The sequence below is a fragment of the Sinocyclocheilus grahami genome, unplaced genomic scaffold (assembly GCF_001515645.1).
Source record: "Sinocyclocheilus grahami isolate Dianchi unplaced genomic scaffold, SAMN03320097.WGS_v1.1 scaffold146.1, whole genome shotgun sequence".
In the NCBI taxonomy this organism is placed as follows: Eukaryota; Metazoa; Chordata; class Actinopteri; order Cypriniformes; family Cyprinidae; genus Sinocyclocheilus; species Sinocyclocheilus grahami.
The window spans coordinates 793,709-820,041 of record NW_015505325.1 but is presented as its reverse complement, the minus strand read 5'-3'; the positions used below and the strand labels follow the sequence as shown (position 1 = coordinate 820,041).

The window sequence follows — 26,333 nt, the reverse complement described above, 5'->3', positions numbered from 1 at the left end:
CTAGGGCTAAGGCTAATGACTAGGGCTCCGTAAGGTAGCTATCTCTAGGAGAGTGATAAACGCTGAAACAATACTCGGCAGAGGGAAGGGATCAGAGTGAGTGTTAAATAGTGAGGGAGTGATATGAAACAGCTGGGTGCAATCAGTGTAAACAGGTGTGTGCAATTCGTGCTGAGTGCAATCAGTGCAATGCATGATGGGAAATGTAGTCCGGGGTGCTATGCAACAGTTTGTGTGGTGCGAGAGTCAATGAAAAGGAAAGTTCATGGACCGGATTCATGACAGCATGGATAATGTTGCAAAAGCTTTTTATTTCAGATAAATGCTGATCTTTCTATTCATCAAAGAATCCTGATGTACTCGACTGTTTTAAATATTGATAATAATAATAATAATAATAATAACAACAACAACAGTTTCTTGAACAGCAAATCAGAATATTAGAGTGATTTCTGAAGGATCATGTGACACTGAAGACTGGAGTAATGATGCTGAAAATTCAGCTTTTTGATCACAGCAGTAAATTACATTTTACATATATATTCCAATCGAAAGCAGTTATATTAAATAGTAAATAGTATTTTTAAATAGCAAAAATATTTCACAATATTATGGCTCTTTCTGTACTTTGTATCAAATAAATGCGCTTGGTGAGCAGAAGAGACTTCTTTAAAAACATTAAAAATCTTACTGTTCAAAAACTTTTGACTGGTAGTGTATATTTGTATGAAATATAGGTTTATTAAATCTATGGTATTTAAGTCATTGTAAGATAAATAACATTATTTGCTAACAAATTGAAATGAGGTGAATGTGTTCAACAAGGTGGACACAGTTCACGGGGAGGGACAGAGATGTTGGGGAAAATGAATGAAGAAAAGGGAAAGGGAAGTGAAGGGGCAGTGCAAGAGAGAAGCTTGAATTATTTTCCACTGCTCCAGACAAAGGATTTAGACCTTTTTTTATGTGATGGCCATACAAATAATAGGGTTGTCTGGTTTCAGAAATTGTTGTGGATGTATAGGCTATATACAGGAAATAAGGGGCCAAAATTGCATCTTTTGGGGTTCAACAGCTTGTAACAAGACCCTTAAAAGGACATATTTGTTCCTTTTTTTACCTCTAATTGGTAGACCTACAAATTAGTACCTTAATGGTACGAATAACTACTAATATGTACAGCTACAGTGTCAAGCTGTTGTTACCAAAAAGGTAGAATTTTGGCCCTTTTTTTCTGTGTGGCCTGGACGAGTGTGAGATTTCCCGGCCTAAAATTGCGTCCCAGTCCGGCCCTGGCTGTAACCCTCCAAAATTTTGGTTGCAATCTTCTTTGGTAACACTTTACAATAAGGTTCATTAGTTAACATTAGTTAACTACTTTAGTTCATATCAACTAAGCATGAACAATACTCTACAGCAATTATTAATCTAATGTTAATTTCAACATTTACTTATGCATTATTAAAATCAAAAGTTGTGCTTGTTAACATTAGTTAATACACTGTGAATTAACATGAACTAACAGTGAACAACTGTATTTTAATTAACTAACATTAACAAAGATTAATAAATAGTGTGATAAGTGTATTGTTCGTTGTTCATGTCAGTTAATACATTAACTAATGGAACCTTATTGTCGTAACTCTAATTTTGATCACTGTGTTTTCCACAAAATAAAGGTTTTTGTTGAAATGCCTTGGGAATTTGGTCAAACATGTTAGTAGAACAGTGGTATACTTGGCTAATAATATTCCTTCAAATTTTGAGTGATGATGATTAACAATTTTTCAGAAAAAAAACAAGTATTCAGCAATCAAGTATTTATAGATTGTTCCACTGTATATAAATTGATGTGAGCACTGTTATTCATGCAGCGGGGCACAGCAGGCTTACAGTACATCCAGAATGTAGAAGATGGTGTAGTGTACATGGCCAGTAGGCGGCAGTAAATCGACTCGTGCTGTTCCATCTGCTCCACTAGAAGAAGAGGGAGATTCAAAACAGCTGCTGTGACAGCGATAAAGTTATCAACATGTAAGTATCACAGATAAGATCTCATATAAACTAATCTAAAATAAAACGCACGTGTCTCTCACAAGCAGTCGAACGGGAATCATAACCGCTTTCTGTGTTTGTGCGTTTATCTGTTCACTTGCGGTCTGTCGTGTTGTGCTCTTGTGGCATGCTGTTAATGTTGATTAAAGATACAAGCCTTTAGTATATCATTTTATAAACACGATATGATAGTTATTAAGCTGTTGCCGTTTTTAGAAATGTTGAATCAAACTCTGTTCAGTACCCGTCAGAGTCGCGTGGCCTTTGACGGATGAATGACTCGCACGTTCGAGTTTTACTTGAGACCGAGAAAATGCGTGTTTCTGTCTGGCTGTGCATCACGATCAGTCTGAATGAAGCTAATGCATTACTGGGTTCATCCAAAATTCGGGGCTCAATTGATCTGAGAGTTAAACAAAAAAAACCCCATGAAAATCCAATTATTCCATGAACAAGTTAAGTGGCAGTGCTCTGAATAGCTTTACTGTTATCTCCATATTAGGGTTTGCAGACATTTATAAGCTCAAGCTTCTCAAAACCCCACACACTTCACATCAGCATTTCACACTTGGCTTGGTAAAGTCGTGAGAGCTGTTTCCTCTCATTACTGATCTAGAACCAGGCTCTCCATACCAAAATAAAAGCAATTAATACAAGAGCATGGGCCGACCTGACCCCAGGCCAGTGTTAAAGTGAGCTTACAGAGAAAGAGGTCACTTAAAAGTCTCTTGTTTCCTGATTTTAACCTTCAGTTGCATGAGACACAACTTTGAAACATTAACTGACAGTTCTGTCTCTCTGAGGACTGCAGGTGAGGCTGGTTGTTTTATTTGCACTTTTGCTAATTTTTTGGTGTTTACAGTTTGGTAGATTTATGTTTTTATTTACAATGGGTTATGGTTTATGTCGGAACATTGAATCTGGGTTTAAATCCTTTAGTCCAGTCATGGTTCTGTGTTTGATTTTAGCAAAGAAACTATAATTTATTTACATTTATGCATTTAGCAGACATTTTTATCCAAAGCGACTTTTAAAAGAGGAAGCCAGCTATATTCAGTTTTGGGGTTTATTAGAAAACGATATTAAAAAGCAAGATAGAAAAGAGAATATATGCATGTTACTTTTATATGTGTGGTTCCGTTCATAATTAACCAGTGATAAATCAGTATACTGATGTTTTTGGCCGATAACCTTGTCCACTTGGTCAACTACCATTGCTTCCCTTGGTGTACTAAGCTATCGACATTCTTGTGAATTGCAAAATGAAATGTGAAGTAACGTGTAAAAGGAAAGCTTGTTTCATTCCAGCAATTTTCTGTGCATCTCATTTGCAGTCATGCAAAACTACTTTACTGTATATATTAGCATATTGACCATTGCTCACCCTGCTCTCTAGGTGCATTGAAAAAAGCGCAGCGCGTGTGTTGTCAAACTGATGAAGATGTTTTCTTAATTTGCTGGTGTTTTTTCAATTTGCATGTGTTTTCTTAAGTTGCAGCGCGTTGAGCTCTCTCGGCCACCGTACATATCAGATGGCAACAAGAATAAAGGGATAGCCTAGTTCAGGCAAAAATTACAATTCTGTCATGTCGTTCCAAAACGGTCTCTTGTGGAATATAAAAGGATATTTTTTCCCCCTCCATTCAATATATGCATTCCATAAAAATATGTTCTTTTAGGTTTCACAGAAGAAGAAAAAAGCATACAGTTTTGGAGCAACATGAGGGTGATTATTTGGTAATGGGTTTGGTTCATTTTTGTTCAAATAGGCTATCCCTTTGGTGTTCACTTGCATTCATACATAGGAAATGCGAAGGAATTGCAAAGTAAATGCAATGAAGTTTCAAGTTAGTGACTGAAAGTATGTCTAAACTGTACTTAAAAATGTAAATGTTTTTTTTTTGTCTTCAGTCATTCTTTTCTAAACTACAGTACAATTCACATTAGCATGAAGTCCATGTGGTATAACAGAGGAATCACACATTCACACCACAACTTCCTCTGCTATTTTGACTTTTTGACTTTTTTTTTTCATATATGTGTTATGAGAAAAAAAGAAAACTGCTAATGAAATAAGCTGTTGCTGTTGTTATTTGCTTGTGTTTGTTGCTTCAGTGCTGTGAATTACTTACAAAGTCAGTCTTCCTTTTTATTATTCTAACTTTTGCCTCTGAAAATGACATGTGGAAGTGATGGTGATAAAAACTGTTGAGTAGGGATGCACCGATATGAAAATTTTGGCCGATACCGATAACCGATTATTCTTTATTTTTGAAAGCCGATAACCGATATGTTGGCCGATAAATCTATATCCAAATTGTTATATACTTTTTGAGAGCCTGATTACAAAAAAGGTCTCATCATTAAAAGCCACATCCCAAACACTTCAACATAAGCAGCCTAGTTTGAACGGTGTACGTTTTAAAAATATTTTTACTCTCCCATTACCAAATTTAGTCATAAAAAAGTCTTACAAATAAATAAAATAATGCATAAATAACGCAAATAAGTCACTGGACATCATTACACGTGTAAAGAATCAAAATGAATGCGCCATAGATCAATAAAACGGATTAGCCTCTGCACGGACAATAATTAAATGATTTTAATTACTAAACCATATTGTTGATGAAAATAATAAGAGAAAAATACAAGTGGTTGTTATTAATAATGTATCAATGATTTTGAAAAAGTAACAAATTAATACCACTGTTTTAAATAGCAGCCGTTGAGCTGCGCGTGCTGAAGCTGAAGAGCTGAATGAACATGGTAAACTGAAGCGTTTTGCTGGCAGCTTATTTAACTCAAGGAAATGCATAAACATAATACAACATAAACATAATATTACAACTTATATATGTACAAAATGACGCAGTTATTGCGTGCTATAGTCAGAATGTGTGATCCTGTTGTGGATGCGCTCTTCCCATAACAACGCGCTGAAACTCAGCAACTAAACCCAAAGAATTCACAACGTTTTATTATAATAATGTTCTCATTAGAATGTTATATACACAACATTCCCAATCATAGTTATTAATGTTGTGCACTGCTGTTTGAGCTGTGTGCGCTGAGCTAAAGATGATCACCGGTAAACTGAAGCGCCCTTTTAACTTAATCAAACACATTCTATATGAAATAAATCAGATATACATCAAATAAACACAATATCACAATGTACAATTGCACAAAAGGCTGCAAACGAACAGCGCGCATCTGAAGTGTCTCTGAAGGAAATAATGCATTATTTATCGGTTTTAAGATATCGGCCAAATTTTCTTATCAGGCCGATACCGATAACAGAAAAAATGTGCATTTATCGGCTGATACCGATATGGTGGCCGATATATCGTGCATCCCTACTGTTGAGTGTTGAAAACAACTGACAGCTGTTGCAGCACGTTACAGAAATAACTGCAGATTTATAAGAAATCAAGTGAATACTCCACCTTTGTTCTTCAAGGCTGTTAATGGAAGGGAAAAAATATGGAAGTTAAAATTCTTTCATGATTTACTTACTCTGATGTTGTTCCAAACCTGAATGATGTTTCTTCTGTGGAACACAAAAGAAGATCATTTGAAGAATGTTTCAGCTGTTTTTCTCTGTACAATGAGTCAGTGGGGTCCAAAACAACATGATTGGTCCTCATTGACATTCATTGTACTGACAAAAAAACAACAACGACAACATTTGAATATCTTCCGTGTTCCACAGAAGAAAAAAGTCATACAGGTTTGGAACAACAAGAGGTTGAATAAAAAAATAATCTATCCCAAATAAACGAATTACGTTAAAGGGATAGTTCACCCAAAAATTAAAATTTGATGTTTATCTGCTTACCCCCAGGGGATCCAAGGTGACTTTGTTTCTTCAGTAGAACACAAACGAAGATTTTTAACTCAAACCGTTGCAGTCTGTCAGTCTTATAATGGAAGTGAATGGGAATCATGGCTTTGAGAGTAAAAAAAAAAAAAACATACACAAACAAAACCAAATTAAACCCGACGATACATTGATGTGTAAAGATACAAAACGATCGGTCTGTGCAAGAAACTGAACAGTATGTATATAGATTTTTACCTCTGATGCACTGCAATGTCTGAACTGTCCTGAGTAGTGATGTTACGTTTTGTGCCGAGGCTTCGGAGCGTGTGTTGAGAAATCCCGGCAACTTTCAGTGAAGCGCGTATCGAGGCTTGTATCGCTTTAGAGCAGTGATGTCATCGATGACGTCCGAAGCCTCGCTTGGCCTGACCGGTTCAGGAAGCGATTCGAATCTTGTAAATTCAGTCCTCTGCCCTTTTAAACCCAGCCACTTTCCAGTTTTAGACTAATAATATTGCCCTTCCTGCCTATTATGAGCAAAGACTTGATTTACACACATTTAATAGCCCCATTAATTTCAAGCCAATACGTTTATTACACAATTATGTTGTTATACAATCATTATAAAATACACATTATATTCATATAAATAGATTAGTCTGTGGAAATTGATTTTTTTTCTTCACCGTTATTTCTAAGCCTTAAAGGGATAGTTCACCCAAAATTGAAAATGTGATGTTTATCTGCTTACCCCCAGGGCATCCAAGATGTAGGTGACTTTGTTTCTTCAGTAGAACACATTTGATGATTTTTAAGTCCAACCGTTGCAGTCTATCAGTCGTATAATGCATGGCAATGGTAACAAAATCTATGAGTGTAAAAAAACATGCACAGACAAATCCAAATTAAACCCTGTGGCTCATGACGACACATTGATGTTCTAAGACATGAAACGATCGGTTTGTGTAAAGTAAGAAGATGCGTCACGTGCCGGCTGTCGAGGACTTGCTCAGGACAGTTCAGACATTGCAGTGCATCAGAGGTAAAAAAAATGATATAAATACTGTTCAGTTTCTTGCATCGATCATTTCGTGTCTTTACACATCAATGTATCATCACGAGCTGCAGGGTTTAATTTGGTTTTGTTTGTTTTTTTTTTACTCTCAAAGCCGTGTTTCCCATTCACTTCCATGATAAGACTGACAGACTGCAACGGTCTGAGTTAAAAATCTTTGTTTGTGTTCTACTAACATTGCAGTGCATCAGAGGTAAAAAAAATGATATAAATACTGTTCAGTTTCTTGCATCGATCATTTCGTGTCTTTACACATCAATGTATCATCACGAGCTGCAGGGTTTAATTTGGTTTTGTTTGTTTTTTTTTTACTCTCAAAGCCGTGTTTCCCATTCACTTCCATGATAAGACTGACAGACTGCAACGGTCTGAGTTAAAAATCTTTGTTTGTGTTCTACTAAAGAAACAAAGTCAACTACATCTTGGATGCCCTGGGGGTAAGCAGATAAACATCAAATTTTCATTTTTGGGTGAACTATCCCTTTAATGACATCTGAGCTGTTCAGTCAAGTGTTGACCCCATGCCCTTGGCGTGTGTGCAGGTGCGATGGCAACATCAGCTGTGCAGTCATTCGAATTGCACCTCTTCACGAGCGCTGGGACCTAGTGGAAGGTTGTGCAGAATTACTCAATGCCCAATGGCAGCGCAGCATGGGGGCGCGAATTCATTCGCTCCGTCAGTCGAGCCACAGCTATCCAGTGTGTCTCCTGCTGTTGAAGGGGGAGAGACAGACTCAAGACGAGAAGCTGATAGGCCACGCCCGCTTGTCCCGCGTTCTAGGGAGCCGTAGTCTGTTTGTGGAGTCGGTCGTGGTGTGCAGCACATTACGAGGGAATGGTTACGGCCGTATCCTGATGGAGGGTGTTGAGTGGTATGCCAAAGGACGGGGCTGCACCCGATTGTGCCTTACCACCCATGATAAGCAGCACTTCTATGCTCATCTAGGGTTTGTGCTGTCCAAACCTGTCCAAAGTGTCGGGACGCTGGCCTCCTTCATGCCCATGGAGGTGCTGCACAAGTTCTGTAGAAGCGCAGAGAACGAGGAGGAAGGGAGGAATAGTGATGCTAATTTTAACAATCCTGCATCATCTGTACCTTCCATTTTACCGCCTCCTCCACCACCACCACCTCCTCCTCCTCCACTCTCCAGTCCCCCTGCTCCTCCACCTCTTCCATCTTGTCCTCCGTCATCCTTGGCTCCAGTTACACAGACTCTGGAGCAAACACCGTACACCGACAACAGAGGGCTGCCCATCTTCTGGATGCACAAGGACATCTGAGACTCATGCTACACTTCTTCAGTACACAAACACAGTGTTTACAGGACAAGAAGGATCTTGTAAACCTGAACTGTTTGAACTGTATTGACTCAAAATACTGTAATCTGAATGTGCCTTAATACCAATGTTTACTTTGTGTTTTAACTGCTAATTATTTAGTTTTTATAAAAAAAATAATTGCAAGGATGTCTTCTATCACACCCCTTTAAAACAAATGTCACTGCTGAGATTATGTGCTGCTTTTAATGGATTTCATCAAAATAAAAACTTCCTATAATCTTTTCAAGTGTTACACTTGCCATTTCATAGGATCAGGATTTGAGGTTGGGTAGGTGATGCATATTGTGTTCATGGACTTTTCCTTTTTATCAACTTATGTTAAAATGTACTGTTCAAAAGTTTGGGGTTGGTAATATGTAGGGATGCACGATATATCGGCCACCATATCGGTATCGGCCCATATCGGCTCATTTTTTCTGTTATCGGTATCGGCCTGATAAGAAAATTTGGCCGATATCTTAAAGCCGATAAATAATGCATTATTTCCTTCAGAGACACTTCAGATGCGCGCTGTTCGTTTGCAGCCTTTTGTGCAATTGTACATTGTAATATTGTGTTTATTTGATGTATATCTGATTTATCTCATATAGAATGCGATTGGTTAAGTTAAAAGAGCGCTTCAGTTTACCGGTGATCATCTTTAGCTCAGCACACGCAGCCCAAACAGCAGTGCACAACATTAATAACTATGATTGGGAATGTCGTGTATATAACATTCTAATGAGAACATTATTATAATAAAACGTTGGGAATTCTTTGGGTTTAGTTGCCGTGTTTCAGCGCGTTGATATGGGAAGAGCGCATCCACAACAGGATCACACATTCTGACTATAGCACGCAATAACTGCGTCATTTTGTACATATATAAGTTGTAATATTATGTTTATGTTGTATTAATATTAATCTCAGGATGCATTTCCTTGAGTTAAATAAGCTGCCAGCAAAACGCTTCAGTTTACCATGTTCATTCAGCTCTTCAGCTTCAGCACGCGCAGCTCAACGGCTGCTATTTAAAACAGTGGTATTAATTTGTTACTTTTTCAAAATCATCGATACATTATTAATAACAACAACCACTTGTATTGTTCTCTTATTATTTTCATCAACAATATGGTTTAGTAATTAAAATCATTTAATTATTGTCCGTGCAGAGGCTATTCCGTTTTATTGATCTATGGCGCATTCATTTTGATTCTTTACACGTGTAATGATGTCCAGTGACTTGTTTGCATTATTTATGCATAATTTTATTTATTTGTAAGACTTTTTTATGACTAAATTTGGTAATGGGAGAGTAAAAATATTTTTAAAACGTACACCGTTCAAACTAGGCTGCTTATGTTGAAGTGTTTGGGATGTGGCTTTTAATGATGAGACCTTTTTTGTAATCAGGCTCTCAAAAAGTATATAACAATTTGGATATAGATTTATCGGCCAACATATCGGTTATCGGCTTTCAAAAATAAAGAATAATCGGTTATCGGTATCGGCCAAAATTTTCATATCGGTGCATCCCTAGTAATATGTTTTGAAAGAAGTCTCTTATGCTTGCATTTATTTGACCAAATAACAGTAAAACAAGAAATATTGTGAAATAAACAAAATAACTGATTTCTATTTGAATATATTTTAAAATATAATTTATTCCTGTAATGCAAAGCTGAATTTTCAGCAGCCATTACTCCAGTCTTCAGTGTTACATGATCCGTCAGAAATTATTCTAATATGCTGATTTGGTGCTCAAGGAACATTTTTATTATTATCATTGTTGAAAACAAGTGTCCCTAATTTCTTAAAGAAACACCCATTTTAACCCCAAGCTTTTGAACAGTAGTGTATGTAAATGTATACATGTATAAGTAAAGTGTATATATGACCTGTAACTGGTCAACATTTCTTTTTTCATATTTCAAAAAATGTTTTTTAAACATCTTTAGGTTAGTTGGTTTTAGTAAATGGCCACAAAGTGTTTTTTTAAAGGTAAACTGCTAATTTTTTTTATTAACAATGAATAGAACATCAGTTATTGAGTGCATACATAAAAATAAATGTTCAAAACTTTGAGAACACCTTACAATAATTTCCATTACGGATCTGCTCTGATATGGTTATCAGGCAACCATAGGTATACCACAAACTAGTTTTAGATGAAGTATAATGAAGTATATTTCCTCGTTGTGTTGGAAATTCATGTTGTGCTTAGCCTATGGTCTACCTTAGCCACCTTAGCCTATGGTTTTATACACTTTTTTTTCTTTCTTGATTATTTGCTTTTTTTTTCATCACATATAAATGACACTATTTTGTGTGTGTATTTCATAGGCATGCTTCTGAGATCATCTATTCACCATCCCATCCTCACCTTAGCCCTGTCAATCATTTTGTCTCCCAGCAACTCTGTTCAGAATATGGTTGAGGGGGTGGAGTCTGTCATCGGGAGGCGTGGCTTTTCAGTGATCTGGAATATACCTACAGCTTGGTGTCAGCATCGATATGGGGTCTCCCTGCCACTGCACCAGTTCAACATCATACATAACTCAAAGCAGAGATTTCAGGGTCAGAATATGAGCATATTTTATCAGCGCCATCTGGGCCTTTACCCCTACATCAACCGTCAGGGCTCAAAGGTCAATGGTGGCCTGCCTCAACTAGGATCCCTGAAAGCTCACCTCTCATTGGCCGAGGTGCAGATCAGTGAGGTGTTGAGAAAGACATTCAGAGGATTAGCCGTGCTAGATTGGGAAGCATGGCAGCCTGTATGGATGTGGAACTTTGGGACCAGAATTGTATATCGGAAATTTTCAAAAAACCTGGTTAGGTGGAAACATCCAGATATGTCCGAAGAGGAAGTGAAATCTGAGGCGAAAGCGGAGTTTGAATTAGAAGCAAGAGCATTTATGGAAGAGACTCTACGCCTAGGTGTTCGCCTCTGCCCAGAGGGATTATGGGGGTTTTATGGGTTTCCCAGTTGCTATAACAATCATGGCCAAGGACAGAGTGGATACACGGGGCAGTGCCACAATGGAACAGAGATTCTGAATGATAAACTGGCATTTTTGTGGCAACACTCCACCGCCTTGTATCCCAGCATTTATTTGTGGCATAAGCTGGCAGGACACACACATGCTCAACTCATGGTGAGACACCGTGTACTTGAGGCCCTCCGAGTGGCATCCCAGCATTCACCTGGCACTGAAGCACTTCCTGTTTTTCCCTACACCAGAGTGGCATTCACACACACATTGGCGTTTCTTAATCGGGTACCTACACAAGAACCCTTTGACAGTTTCCACGCTGTTTTACATTGCGTTTGTTCTGAGCTCCAGTCTTATCATGATAGAATAGATATTGAAAGAGGAGGGGTTTAGTTTTGAGCTTGTGCCCAGTATAGTCATAGGTGACTCACCTCATTCTCATTTTTAAGCAGATAGTTCTCCTTTAGCTCAGAATCCTGCTCAATTCAAGTATGCAAGAATGTAAATTCTTGGCCAATGGCTTGTAAGTGCACAGTGCTGCTGTACATACGAAATATACATTTTTGGTTACTGTAAAGGTAACTAACCTTATTCAAGGGGACAGTCAATTAATGTTAATTTTAAAAACATTATTTTTTTGAAATATATATATTGTTTAATATTTATTAAAACCACTGCTAAATTTAATATTTAGTAAATTTCAAAATGTCTTATACTGTACATTATAATGTTGTGATAGCTCAATTTAACTAGCATTTAAAAGCATTTCATTTTTAATTTTCAGTGTTTATTTATTTACTTATTCACACAAAATATTTTAGAATTTTAATATTGGACAATTTTAATTCTGGTCAACAGCCATAACATTAAAATAACTATCAGTTATCAGTAATTGCTAGAATATAATATAATAATCTAATTCAGGCTGATCTGATTTTAAAAACAACATTCTTCTGTGATTCTGTGTCATAGTATGTGTATCTTTTCAGACTGATTTGGAGCACACACTAGGTGAGAGTGCTGCTTTAGGTGCCACTGGAGTTGTGCTATGGGGCGAGCTGAGTTTTGCCAAGTCTAAGGTCAGTAGGCCTAACTGTGTGTGTGAGGGTTTATAGTTTGGATTTACCTTTGTGCAATAACCTAATGCTCCCTATAAGTCCAAACACCTTCAGTACACAAACTGAAAATGCATAATATTCGGTATTAGACTTAGCACATATCTTGTTACTCATTGTTGCAGCTGTTATATGTTTCTGTCTTTCTCCAGCGGCAGTGCGCTCTCTTGCGTGATTACATCAGCTCAGTATTAGGAGAATATGTCGGCTCCCTGCAGGCCGGTGTCAGGAACTGCAGTAAAAGAATGTGTAACGCCCAGGGACGGTGCGCTCGACAGGACCCTCACTCAGGTTACATGATCCCTCTACATGGTACCCATGAAGCTCTTCCTCTCAGTGACATGAGGTCAAAGTTTAAGTGTATCTGCTTTGAAGGATGGAGTGGAGAACACTGTGAGCAAAGAAATTCCTAAGAACATATGTGGTGTTCTGATTTTCCATATTATTATAAAAAACACACTTTAAGGGTTAGTTCACCAAAAAATGAATATTCTGTCATTAATTACTCACCCTCATGTCGTTTCAAACCCAGAGAGCAAATTAAATTCAGCACTTTTATTTCCAACATGCGTCCATTCATGGCTGCATATTATTTAATTCACGCAAAGTTACGTCTTTATTGGGACAGGACTCAACAGATTATTTTACGTGACTCCGTGAGTTTGTCTCTATTTCTTCGAGCCAAGCTGCATAAACTGCATATCAGGCATTTATGTAATACATCTAATTTGTGCATTAATGGCTGTTATGTTAAATAAGGTTTACTAACTACAGTAAATCAAGTACCCGTGCACACCGTTGTTGTTGTCTTGTTTCCCCTCAGATGCGCTGCAATGGTGATCCTGTGCGGAATTCTCAAAACATCCACAATGTTTATCGGTGAATCCGATATTACAAAACCGATATCCGATTATTGTAAAATCGGGAAAAATATCGGTAAATCGATATATCGGTTGATCTCTAATCATGATTAAAATGCAGTGGTTGCCTCTAATTTTAAATTGAAAGAGCACAGACAAAGCCTTATTTTATTTATATGAAGAGATTAATTTTATTTGTGTTACTTATTTATTTTATTTGGGGCTTGTTTTAAAATTTCAATTTAGTTTTGTCATTTACATTTACATTATATTTAAATTTTGTCATTTAGCAGACGCTTTTATCGAAAGCGACTTACAAATGTGGACAATAGAAGCAATTAAAACCAACAAAAGAGCAATAATATGGACGTGCTATATTAGTATATTATTATAGTGTTATTTCAATTTCACAAAGAAACGTGCAGCATTTTGTCCAAGCAATAATAAAAGATCACATTTAATTTATAATTTGTCTTAAATCTCATTTTGTTAAAAAATTGTGAATCGAATCGAATTGTGAGTTGAGCGAATCGTTACATCCCTAATGATTATACCAATAATAATAATAATAATAATCATCATCATATATTGTTTTAAATATATTTTTCCTGTTGCATTACACATTTTCAATAATAATAATAATAACAATTATTATTATTATTTGACTTATTACTATTAATATAAGTTTTGAGGTGCTCTTGCTAGTGCATATTTAAAGCAAAACACATTAAAGCAAAATAGGATTAAGATATCAGGGTGCCATTACTGCATACTGAAAAATGCACAACCAATTCTCTGGTTTGGACTGTGTGCAAATTCAATTTCAAAATCCATGCAACTCTATGGCTGACAAAGCCATCCTAGAAGTTCAGTGTGGTTCTTACATGTCCTTGAAAATAGCATACTTAAAGGGTTAGTTCACCCAAAAATGAAAATTCTGTCATTAATTACTGACCCTCATGTCGTCGTAAGACCTTCGTCCATCTTCAGAACACAAATTAAGATATTTTTGATGGAATCTGAGAGCTCTCTGACCCCGCATAGACAGCAACGCAACTGAAATGTTCCCAAGTCCAGAAACGTAGCAAGGAGATCCGTATACGTGTGACACAGCTGACACGGAACAGCATACGCTGTTTACGTGCAGCGGATATTCTCCAAAATGGCACCAGGGTGATGCGGAGTGAATGAATTGTTGTATAAAGTTTTTTTTTTCTTTTGCGCACAAACAGTATTCTCGTAGCTTCGTATAATTGCGGATGGACCACTGATGTCACATGGATTATTTTACACATCTCCTTGCTACGTTTCTGGACTTGGGAACATTTCAGTTGCGTTGCTGTCTATGCGGGGTCAGAGAGCTCTCAGATTCCATCAAAAATATCTTAATTTGTGTTCCGAAGATGAACGAAGGTCTTACGGGTTTGAAACGACATGAGGGTGAGTAATTAATTACAGAATTTTCATTTTTGTGTGAACTAACCCTTTAATAGCAGTGGCTTTGATTCATCCAACAACAATAAAAGCAAATACATTTTAAAGTTAATGTGAAACTCTGCTTGCAACCCATTTTATTTGTAATGTGACATTTCTGAGTAAAACCGAATATTCCATGATTTAAAAAATGTAGAGTGACAGTTGAGTTTATCCATCACAAAATGATTGGATGGTGAAAAGTAGGCGTTAAATATCGAAATAGAGTAAGATTTGCTAAAACAATGCCTAAAAAGCTATTTAGCTGTTTATTAACATTAGAATAGAGTGCATTATTGCCACCTATTTCTTCAGTGCCTTGGCTTCAGAATTATTTTTCCTATTCATTTTTTCCTATAGGGATTTTTAAAAACATCTTTTAAAAGTTGTAAGATATTAAAACCGACCAGCTACTTACTGTGGATGTGTTGGTTTGGTGAATCACAACATTTGATTTGAAAACTTTGATTTGAAGCAAAGAAGTATTTAAAAATCGGACAAATACCAAGGTTCAAGACTGTGTACTCAATGGCTTTAATATGAGAAAGAACTACAAACCCATGAAGCATTTCAAATAACATAATCAAAATAAAACTGATGGACAAATCATGATGATTTGTGTATATAGAAACAAAAGTTTGTTTACGTTTATTGCAATATATAGTGGTGGCCAAAATTATTAGAACACTAGTATTTTCACCAGCTAAAAAATGGTTTTAAGTCCGTTATTCCTATCTTTTGCTGTAGTGTGTCAGTAGGAAATATCAGTTTACATTTCAAAACATTAATTTTGCCATTAATTCAGTGAGATTTTTGTTTGCACAAGGAGTCTTACAACAGCCAGTGCTCCACATAGAGATCTGATCTCACCATCATCCAGTCTGTCTGGAATGACATGAAGAAACAGAAGAAACTGGGACAAACTAAATCCAGAAGAACTGTGGCAACGTCTCCAAGATGCTTCAAAAAAACCTACTGTACCTGCAAAGCTACAGTACTGTGAAAAGTTGGACAATTGTGTAAAAATGCTCTAAAATGAGGATGCTGTCAAAAATAATGTCATAAATAGATTTTCTTGATCAATTAACTACTATTAACTAAATTAAATCAACATTTAGTGTGACCATCCTTTGCGTTTAAAATAGCTTTTGCCCTAGGTGCACTTGCGCATAGTTTTTCCAGGTAGCTTTGCAGGTACAGTAGGTTTCTTGAAGCATCTTGGAGATGTTGCCACAGTTCTTCTGGATTTAGTTTGTCTCAGTTTCTTCATGTCATTCCAGACAGACTGGATGATGGTGAGATCAGATCTCTGTGTGGAGCACTGGCTGTTGTCAGACTCCTTGTGCAAACAAAAATCTCACTGGATTATTACAATGGCAAAATTAATGTAAACTGATAATTCCTACTGATGCACTACAGCAAAATATATAAATAACTGACTTGAAACCATTTTTAGCTTGTGAAAATACAAATTTTGGCCACCACTGTATACAAATATATAAGTAGTGCAAGCGTAGGAAGACTCTATTACGTCATTCACAGTGCTTCATGGGAGTGAATGGGTAGTGAAGAAGCCTTTTATCATGATTTGCTTGATTTGATTCTCTGATTAGTGGGGATTTCTTTGCAGAATCATGGGTAATGTCGTTTTCCAGCAGGAATTCTGCTGTTGAACACAATTTTTTTTTAAAAAGGTTACAAAAAATGTTTAACCAAGTTGAAATAATGTGGTCTGTCGACTTTAGCAAAAGCATATAGATTAATAACCTCATAGCCCATAGTAAGTCTCACATTAAAGAAGCTAGTTGTATTTTTGATGAAAGATTACAAATACATTTTTGTTATTTGTAATAATGTGCAGATACACCTTTCACAATAAAACCAGGACTCCACAAAATGTAAGAACATTTCCATTTATTTTTATTATTGTTTTAAAATTCCTTTTTTCTTATTAAATAGAATATTATAGTCTATATAATTATTTACAGTCATTCTGCAATCACTTACAATAGCTCGCCATAGTGAAAGTTCTTGCTCATTCAAAACACCCTTGATCAAGCTTGTTTTACATTACAATTTAATGTTTGTTAGAGTGATAATGAATTAAAATATAATTACAAGTATGATTATTCGTATTTTTTCCCCCATATTTCTTTGTATTATCATTTGCTGTAGTGAAACTAATATAATAAGTTCCCAACTAGTGTGTAAGCATATAAGTGTACAAAACAATACTGGTGAAAAGTCCATTAATTAATACATTATTGTCCAGTTACACAGCACAAAAATCAGCAGGCTAAGTGAATGTTTTTGAGCAAGATTATGGATTCCACCGAAGTAATAGAAGCCTTTAAGACAGAATCACACATATTGATGTGAAGTAATCGGTGCTCTTCTCTCAGTGTTGTCACAGTGCAATAATGTTTCTCCTGTGGATCTGTGTCGAATGATTTGTTGTTAGGGTCGCTGCACTGTGAGGTTGATGTGCAGCTTGTGCAGCTCTTGTAAGAGTTGGGAGATTTCTTCAGCTGTTTCCTGTTTCGGTTTCACCATCTCCAAAAGTGTGTGGAGAGCACTGCTCTGCTGGACTGGAGGGTTAGCAACAGAAAACTCATGTTATTTGATGAAACAACAATTCAACAGGCTCTCTAAATGAATGTTCTGGAATCAATATGTTCAAAAAGCTCCGTTGACAGCATCAGTGGAATAATGATCCTGAACAAACAGAAGAACAAAGGTGGAGTATCCACTTGATAATGACACAAAGTGGAAACAATAACGACAACAAAAACTGCAGTCAAAGGAAGGCACAGAAATACATAGTAATGTATTCCAACTCAAAAAATGGCAATTTAGATAACTTTTGCGACAGCATGCAAAGTTTCTTGGCACAACAGTTCTGCAAGGGAACACAAATGTTTTGTGACTTAAAATTCTGTTGGGGGAACGCAACTTTGCGAGAGAACAACTGGGAACGTAATACTTTTGCATGAGAACACAAATGCATTAAAATGTCATTTCCTCTCATCTGATTTTTTTGATCACCATATCCCCTTAGTGGCTCTGTAGTGTTTAAATCAAGATTATGGTACAAAAGCGGTCAATGGAACTTGACTTGTATTGAAGCCAAAACATTTATTTTAGTTTAGCCTTAAAACATTAATTTCAGAATTTCAGCTTTAACAAACAGATATTCTCACCTAAAAAACTGAAGATAAGAATGAGAGTAAGGAGGAACGCAATAATGGCTGCACATGCTAAAAAACAGTGCCGCCTGGTGGAAGTGCATATGTCATTCAGTCTGCTCACACAGGGCCTTCTGACTGGTTGACCTGTTTGATAGACAACTCCTTGATCTTGCATCTGAAGATTCCCATTGGAGGTAGGAGGTGGTGGACGGGGTGGCTGAACACCTGACAGTGAGAGGTGGGTTTGAGTTGTATAGAAATTATTTTTAAAGGATTTTAAAGTCAGACATACACTCTCTGACATGATGAAAACCTTTGCTGTGTTGTTCAGAGTGTGTGCGATGCAGGTCATTGATCGAGTCGACGGAATGGAGCTCAATCTCTGTCAGGTCTCGCTCGCTGACACGAACAAATGCTGGAGGAGGAGAAGGAGTGGACTTCATGATCACTCCCACCACTAACAAACAGACAGAGAGAATGAAAACCTGATTCAAAGATTCAAAAATCTATGTTTACTCCCCCTCATGTTGTTTTATGTACGACTCTGTCTTTCATAGAACACAAAATACATTTTGCACTGCTCTCACTTTTCCATGCAATTACAACGAATGGAGACCAGAGCTTTTAAGCTTCCAAAAAGGATAGAAAAAAAACACACCATGAAAGTGGTCCATACGGCTTCTGCACTATATTGCAAATCTTTTAAAAAGTCATATGATTACCTTACTGTGAGAAGCAGACTGAAATTTCAGTCACTGTAATTCCATGGGACAGAGCCAGGAAAACAATCTTCAGATTTTCACCTTTTGCATTTCCATTAAGAAAGAAAGTCCTACGGTAGATGGCATGAGGTGTTAATAAATGAAGGCAGTATTATACGTTTGAGTGAACTATTCCTCCTAACAAAAGCAAAAGACATCTATATATGTGAATAACTATTCCCATCCCCATTCATTAATGATTGGATGTTAAATTAAGGGCAAAGCCATTACATTTGACCGTTAAAGCACAGCTTTATTGATGTTAAATGTGCTGCATTTACCAAAGTTTGAGGCTATAGTGCTGTTGCTTTTGAACAGCTATATTTATCTAAAACATTTAGCCAATTTTGATGCATGACTGAAACCAGTTTAAGTCTGGAAACAGCAGTGATGTTAAATGTGCCATGTTTGATATTGAATAAACATGGACATTCGTTTTTTGGTACAGTTCACAATACCACAAAAAACTCTATTCAGCCCCTTATATAATGTATCAGATTAAGAGAGTAAACAGGAAAAAAACGGAACCCATGTGAATAGTCTCCGATGAATTTTGGCTGAATGGACTGAACAAAGATCAGTAGCAAATGAGCTCATGTTTGATGTATCCACTATGGTCCATGCACATTAACTCAAAACTGCAAAATATTTCTTAGTGGTAAACTGTGCGCGTGTAGACTTACCCTCAGATTGTGTTTTCATCAAACGCTAATAAACGTCTGTGGGTCGTTGTGTTGTTGACAAACACTAAAGAAAAGCCAGAGCAACCGTCCTTCTCGTCCGCCTGGCACCTCTACCCCTAAATACAGCTCAAAATCCCCAGACCCAAAATAGCTGCTGCCTCATGGACGAGAAGAACGGTTATTTATAGATTTGGGGCCAAACAATCATTCAGTTAACGTTACGTGTTGACATTGTGTATATTGTAATACAGGCATTAAAACTTTGATATTGCAAGAAAATGTCTTATGTAGCTTAATAGTAAGAATGTGTTCTTATATCCATTATGTCTTAACTTGTCTTAGGGTAATATCAAAACTACAACATAAAAAAGTACGTTTTCTTAAAGACTAAGCGAAATTGTGTTGTAGGCTAGCTAGCGTTGGGAACCGAGAATAGGTTCTTTTTCAGATCATGTGTTACATCAATTACCGAACTAATGACTCGTATGAATCGGTTCCTTTAGGCGGATCAAAACTGCACACAGTGCGATCAGCGTAGTTCCCAAACTAATGACTCGTATGAATCGGTTCCTTTAGGCGGATCAAAATTGCACACAGTGCGATCAGCGTAGTTCCCAAACTAATGACTCGTATGAATCGGTTCCTTTAGGCGGATCAAAACTGCACACAGTGCGATCAGCGTAGTTCCCAAACTAATGACTCGTATGAATCGGTTCCTTTAGGCGGATCAAAACTGCACACAGTGCGATCAGCGTAGTTCCCAAACTAATGACTCGTATGAATCGGTTCCTTTAGGCGGATCAAAACTGCACACAGTGCGATCAGCGTAGTTCTCGAATGAATGACTCTTATGACGAATCACTCCGAAAAATGAACAAAGTGTTACTATATGTTTATGAAAATTAAATTGGGTTGGTTAGACTTGTTATATTAAATGACTAGTTAAAGATTCACATTATGAGTTTTGCTGTTTTCAGTTTTTTATATGAAAGAATAAAAAAATATAGCTTTTTTGTTTGTTCAGTCGTGCTATTTAACATAGGGGCCCAAGCATGGGCGTAGAATACGTGGGGGATTATAATATATGGTTTATGTGTTTCTTTCAAGTCATCTCCAGGTAATAGGCTAAACAAAGTATCTGAATAATGCAGTGCTAACTGACGTGACATTTATTACAATAGCCTATAGAAAATATAAAATATATTTTCTACCTTATTTTGTGATGAAAATGGAAAAAAGTGTAGTATATGAACAAATCATAAAATTGCCATTAGGAAAATACAGGAAAAATGTTACAGAATACAAATTATTGGTAATTGTCCAGCAGTGTATTTGATTTCTTAGCCAATTAAAAGTAAGAGATAAGGAAAATACATAAAAACTTAACAATTAGACCTAATAAAAAATAAAAACCTAACAATTAGACCTAAAATAAACACATTTGACATTTCTGTTCCCTTCTGAAATGATGGCTACACCTCTGGGGCCAAGTATTGAAAGATACATTAAAAGGTCTCCTGTAAACACACCTTTGTAAGAATTGGTGTTTCTTTTGCTCTTTTCTGTTGAAATATGAAATCATATTATACATACAGACTACTGAGGGCAGTAAATGATAAAAAAAAGTGCATTTTTATAGCTTTATATATATAGCTTTAGACACGCAGCACAAAAATTAGGGATGTGTTTCGCGAGGAATATAATAATTATTTTAACACTTTCGAGGAACAAATATTTGGGTAAAAATGATTTTCCATTTATGCATTTGGCAGACGCTTTTATCCAAAGTGACATTCACAATACATTTTTAGATGTTTATCGGTTCGTGCTGAGGGCAGTAAATGATAAGTGAACAAATGTACATACAAAATAGGCATTAACTAAACAATATTCTTCATTTAGCTAAATGTGTTCATTCGGATCACCCTGTAACGTCATCAAACGCAGACAACGCTCGAGGCGCGCAGATTGTATGTCTATGAGCATTTTTAACTTCAAACATATGAATCTGTAAGCGAAGTTGTATATTTTAGGTTAGCCAACTGCTCAGATTGTTTTGTTTTTATTTGTACAAATCTTTTTTCTTTGTTCGTTCATTTTCAATGGTCCTGTGGGTGTGACAAATGAATTAAAGCTTATTGACATATTCCATGTAATCTCTCAATTAATATGATCTTATGAAAACCACATGTGTAATAATGTCAATAACAGTGATCAAATAATTAGACTCAATCACTAGTGGTCACAAGGCACTGAATTCTCTCGAATTTTTAAACACCAGTTGAGCTTGTGATGAATTATCTAATGTAATAAAGATAAAGCCTCAAGCACACACTCACTCTGTGGATCAGATAGTGTTTTAGACTGCTTAGTTGACTTTGGACTGGTTTCGTAAACTGTAAATAGCTAATGGGGCCTAATGTGAGGTAAAAGTGGGCAGACTCATAGGTAGGATCCAGCTCTTGAGGTCAAAGGTCACAGTATCTTAAGCTGATTTAATAACACACTACAAATGTTATACTATACTGTGTTACTATAATAATTATCGTTATTATTAACTATATTATTAACTGTATTGTATAAATATTAACTTTATCCAACAGGTATTATTTGCATTGATTTTTCTCTGTGTCTAGGTGGCGCTCAAGAAGACCCCGCTATATGAATTCCACAGGGCTCAGGGTGGTAAGATGGTGGAGTTTGCAGGATGGAGTATGCCTGTGCAGTACAAAGACAGTCACATTAACTCACACATGCACACACGCCAGCACTGCTCCATCTTCGACGTCAGTCACATGCTGCAGGTCAGTGTGTAGACATTTAATGTACTGTATGTAGACCAATTCATATGGTTTGTGTTGATCCAATACATGTTTTAAAAATTAAGTAAAAGATCAACTTAAAATGCCACATCTGACCTACAATATTGGCTATTCATTATTTTGAGACCGTAGTGTGAGGTGTGTCTAATGAATATTTGCCGTTTTCTCCTCATAGACTAAAGTCTATGGTAGAGACGGAGTGAAGTTCATAGAGTCTCTGATTGTTGGAGACATTGTTGAACTAAAAGACAACCAGGTAAGAGACACACACACACACACACACACACACACACAGAGTGTTCTAATAATTGTTAACTTTAGCACAAAAAAAAAAAAAGAAGCAATTTTTAGCCATCCAAATTTTTTTTTTCTTTCCCTAGGGCACTCTCTCCCTCTTCACAAACGCTAAAGGAGGAATCATGGATGATCTGATAGTGACCAAGACAGACCAGGGTTACCTTTATGTTGTCTCCAATGCTGGCTGTGCAGACAAAGACTCTGCTCATATGCAGGCCAGTACAGTTAATGATCATTAAACATATTAATTTACTTGATTCTGATTGGTTGATCAGGGCATTCAAATATTTTTCTATAATGACTGTGAAAATATCTGCCTTGTTGGCAGAGGCTATTTACACTAGCTCCACCCACAAACATGTGATAGGGCTGGTCAACATTATAAAAGACTGTTGTCAATTGTTAGCTCTAGTGGCGTAGATGGTAAAGCGTGTAACGTAGTCTTTTTTTTAGCGCAATCGACCCGCCTTTTGCCGAATTTTTTTTTCTCCCTTTTCAAATCTCTTATCACATCGGAAAGACATTTATTTTCAATAAAAATGAAGGAAATAATTAAAAAGTTGAAAATAAGGTATCGGGTAGGTGTAGGGAGGGCTTTATTGTCCCAATAAGGTGGCATCTATTTAATAATTTGAATTAAAATTATAATTTACACTCAATATGTTATTATTGCATATTATTGCATTATAATGTACTATAATACTGAGGTGCAGATAATTGCCACTATTTGCAATTAGTATAAATGGCAGCAAATCCTGCTATTTTAACATAGTGTAAATAGAATCTATCGCTATTTGCACTTAGTGTAAATAGCATATTGTTAAAAATACTGCCATTTTCACTTAGTGTAAATAGCATCCATCACTATTTGCGCTTAGTGTAAATAGCATCTATCGCTAAGAAAATATGCTATTTTCACTTAGTGTAAATAGCATCCATCACTATTTGCGCTTAGTGTAAATAGCATCTATCGCTAAGAAAATATGCTATTTTCACTTAGTGTAAATAGCCTTTATCGCTATGTTTTTTACACTTCGTGCAAATAGCCTGCCAAAATATTAACCCCCTTAAACACCACAAAGGGGGCTTCAAAATTCCTTAACATTTTTCATTTCCATTTTTTTCGGATTTTTTTTAATGCAGTCCGTCTGTTTATACTTTTTATTTGTATATATTTATTTGCTTACACATGTGTTTGCTCAGATGTATGTGTGTTTGTTTGTAGGCCAGACTGCAGGAGTTTAAAGCAGCAGGTCATGATGTAGATTTGGAGTTCATGGAAGAAAGTCTTATTGCTCTGCAGGGTAAGTCATGAGTCTGTGGTATTCTTGCATTGTAATACTGCCCACATTCCTGTTTTATATTTTTAGAATACATTGGTGTATGCGTGTTATTTAAATGCATAATGTACGTTTTTGGGGCATTTGATTCAGCATTGATTATATGAAGAGTTCCAATGCAAAAGTACCAGTACTTACATAGAAACCTATAGATAGAAGCCAGAAAGAAATGCTCATTTTAAAGATAAACGTCAGACGTACTTAGAGGCTTTTGCATCTGAACTCTTCATATGTTTATTCATGTTGAATGCAGGCCCATCAATGGCCCAGGTTCTGCAGAAAGGTGTGGGTGATGACCTCAGGAAGCTGACCTTTATGACCAGTGTTTTGACCCCAGTGTTTGGCATTCAGGGCTGCAGGGTCACGCGCTGCGGATATACAGGGGAGGATGGAGTTGAGGTGGGTGTGATCTCCATCTGACTGTATGACAACTGTACTGAAATTATTTACTATTGTTCAAAAGTTTGAGGTTTTTAAATAAATTAATACTTTTATTTAACAAAGATGCATTCAACTGGTCAAAAGTGACAGTAAAGACATTTATAATGTTACAAAAGATTTCTATTTCAAATGAATGCTGTTTGTTTAAAGTTTATATTTCCACAAAAATATTAACCAGCTCAGCTGTTTTCAACATTGATAATAAAAGTAAAGGTTTCTTGAGCCCCAAATCAGCATATTAGAATGATTTCTGAAGGATCATGTGACACTGAAGACTAGAATAATTCAGCTTTGCCACCACAGGAATAAATATAAAACAGTTATTTTAAATTGTAATAATTGTTCACAATATTACTGTTTTTACTGTATTTTGATCAAATAAATGCAGCCTTGGTGATTATAAGAGACTTTCTTTAAAAAATATTAAAAATCTTAGATTCTAAACTTTTGTGTCTCATGACTATTAGAAATTATTAGAGGCACAAATCTCATTTTTATTTACAGTGTAAGAACTGTTAGAAATGTCGGATAGATTCATCTATTATCTAATAACTAAATTAACTAAACTAGCTAGTTTTAAACACTTTCGTCTTTTTTTGGGGGGGGGTTGGTTATTGTTTGTTTTTTGGCATGTCTGTAAAGTTTGTTTATGTATTTTCTTTATTTATAATTTATTCAGATCTCAGTACCAAGTGGAGACGTTGTCTCACTGACTGAAAAGTTGTTAGCCGATACTGAGGTGAAACTCGCTGGTCTCGGTGCCAGAGACAGTCTCAGGCTGGAGGCGGGACTTTGTCTCTATGGCAACGACATTGATGAGACCACCACACCTGTGGAAGCAAGTCTTGTTTGGACTATAGGTGCGTCAAGACTTTTATTATCATATCCCATGCATGTTTATTTAATGCTAATGTATTTGTGTGTGTGTTAAGGTAAGCGCCGTCGACAGGCACGAGATTTTCCCGGTGCTGACATCATTGTTCCACAAATAAAGGCAAAAACTCAGAGAAAGAGAGTGGGACTGATCTCCACTGGACCACCTGTCAGACAGCACACACCAATCCTGTCATCTGACGGCAGGGTTATAGGTAACAAACGCATGTTTAAAGGAATGGTTTAAAATCATCATCATTTATTCACTGTCATGTCATTCTGAACCTGTATGGTTTTCTTTCCCGCCCACATTATTTTAGGTGAGGTCACCAGTGGATGCCCCTCCCCCTGCCTCAAACAAAATGTTGCCATGGGCTACGTGGAAGCTGGCTTCAGTAAAGTGGGCACATCAATCCAGGTGGAAGTGAGGAAGAAAGTAGTGCCAGCAGTGGTCAGCAAGATGCCATTCGTGCCCACCAAGTATTACATGGGCCAGTAGACCTACTGATCATAAAGCCATCTGTGTGTACAAGAGGGTCTGTTGAAGACCTGTCTGGTAGTATTTAGTAGTGGAGGTCACTGCCACTGGATTGCTGCTGGAATGGAGACCAACATTAGAGATTACGCAAAGCCTGAGACACACGCCAACATTGAGCATTCCATAATGCAAACTATAAACACAAACATAATTTACTTCCATTTAAATTACATTCCAGGGCATTCTGTAATAATTGCACAACATTTTGGCCACTTCACTTGAAATTCAAATCAAATGGAATTTCAGGATGTGGGAAAGGACCACTTGCTGTTTCTGTGTGTGTGTCTAACATAGAGCACTTAAAATGTTAGTTTGAGTGTGGGAAGGTGACATCTGTTTTAAAGATTACTGACTAAGATTCCTTTAATAAGTTTGCCACACATCTGGCTCATTTTACACCAGTGTACTGTTTTAGTGTCATAGCTTTATGATGTACAATGATACAATAATTAACAAAGCCAATCTGAATGAGATCAACTATATTAGAAAAGTGCCTAATTTCTCTGAGTAGGTTGTCAAGCTGTAGTATTATTAATGTCATTAACTTTAGACCACATCACTCTGAAGTCTTTCGGTTTGAAAGAACATTTCCATTTTTATTTCTTTTTGGAATGTGGTAGGATAATTAAATTTATTCTATATAATTTTATAAACTTACTTGATTGGTTGC

The 26,333-nt window shown here is 36.5% G+C and overlaps 2 protein-coding genes across 5 annotated transcripts; both read left to right on the top strand.

Annotated features, from left to right (window-relative positions):
- The first annotated feature begins 1,906 nt into the window (after window positions 1-1,906).
- LOC107591782 (hyaluronidase-1-like) lies at window positions 1,907-12,860 on the top strand. 4 transcript variants are annotated; one of them, XM_016281032.1, is made up of 4 exons: window positions 1,907-2,034; window positions 10,620-11,434; window positions 12,262-12,351; window positions 12,540-12,860. In XM_016281032.1, exons 2-4 carry the CDS (start codon window positions 10,622-10,624, stop codon window positions 12,798-12,800), a joined length of 1,164 nt encoding a protein of 387 aa, XP_016136518.1. In that variant the 5' UTR covers window positions 1,907-2,034; window positions 10,620-10,621; the 3' UTR covers window positions 12,801-12,860. The 4 variants fall into 4 exon arrangements, with proteins under 4 accessions (XP_016136518.1, XP_016136516.1, XP_016136519.1 ...); XM_016281030.1 differs by having other exon boundaries at window positions 10,620-11,557; XM_016281031.1 differs by lacking the exon at window positions 1,907-2,034 and adding an exon at window positions 2,826-2,866 and having other exon boundaries at window positions 10,620-11,557.
- An 8,858-nt stretch (window positions 12,861-21,718) lies between these two features.
- Window positions 21,719-25,973, top strand: LOC107591786 (aminomethyltransferase, mitochondrial). The gene is made up of 9 exons (XM_016281038.1): window positions 21,719-21,800; window positions 21,989-22,156; window positions 22,350-22,430; window positions 22,555-22,686; window positions 23,697-23,775; window positions 24,065-24,210; window positions 24,932-25,112; window positions 25,185-25,340; window positions 25,446-25,973. The coding sequence occupies exons 2-9, from the start codon at window positions 22,043-22,045 to the stop codon at window positions 25,622-25,624; spliced, it is 1,068 nt and encodes a 355-aa protein (XP_016136524.1). The 5' UTR covers window positions 21,719-21,800; window positions 21,989-22,042; the 3' UTR covers window positions 25,625-25,973.
- Window positions 25,974-26,333: the final 360 nt, after the last annotated feature.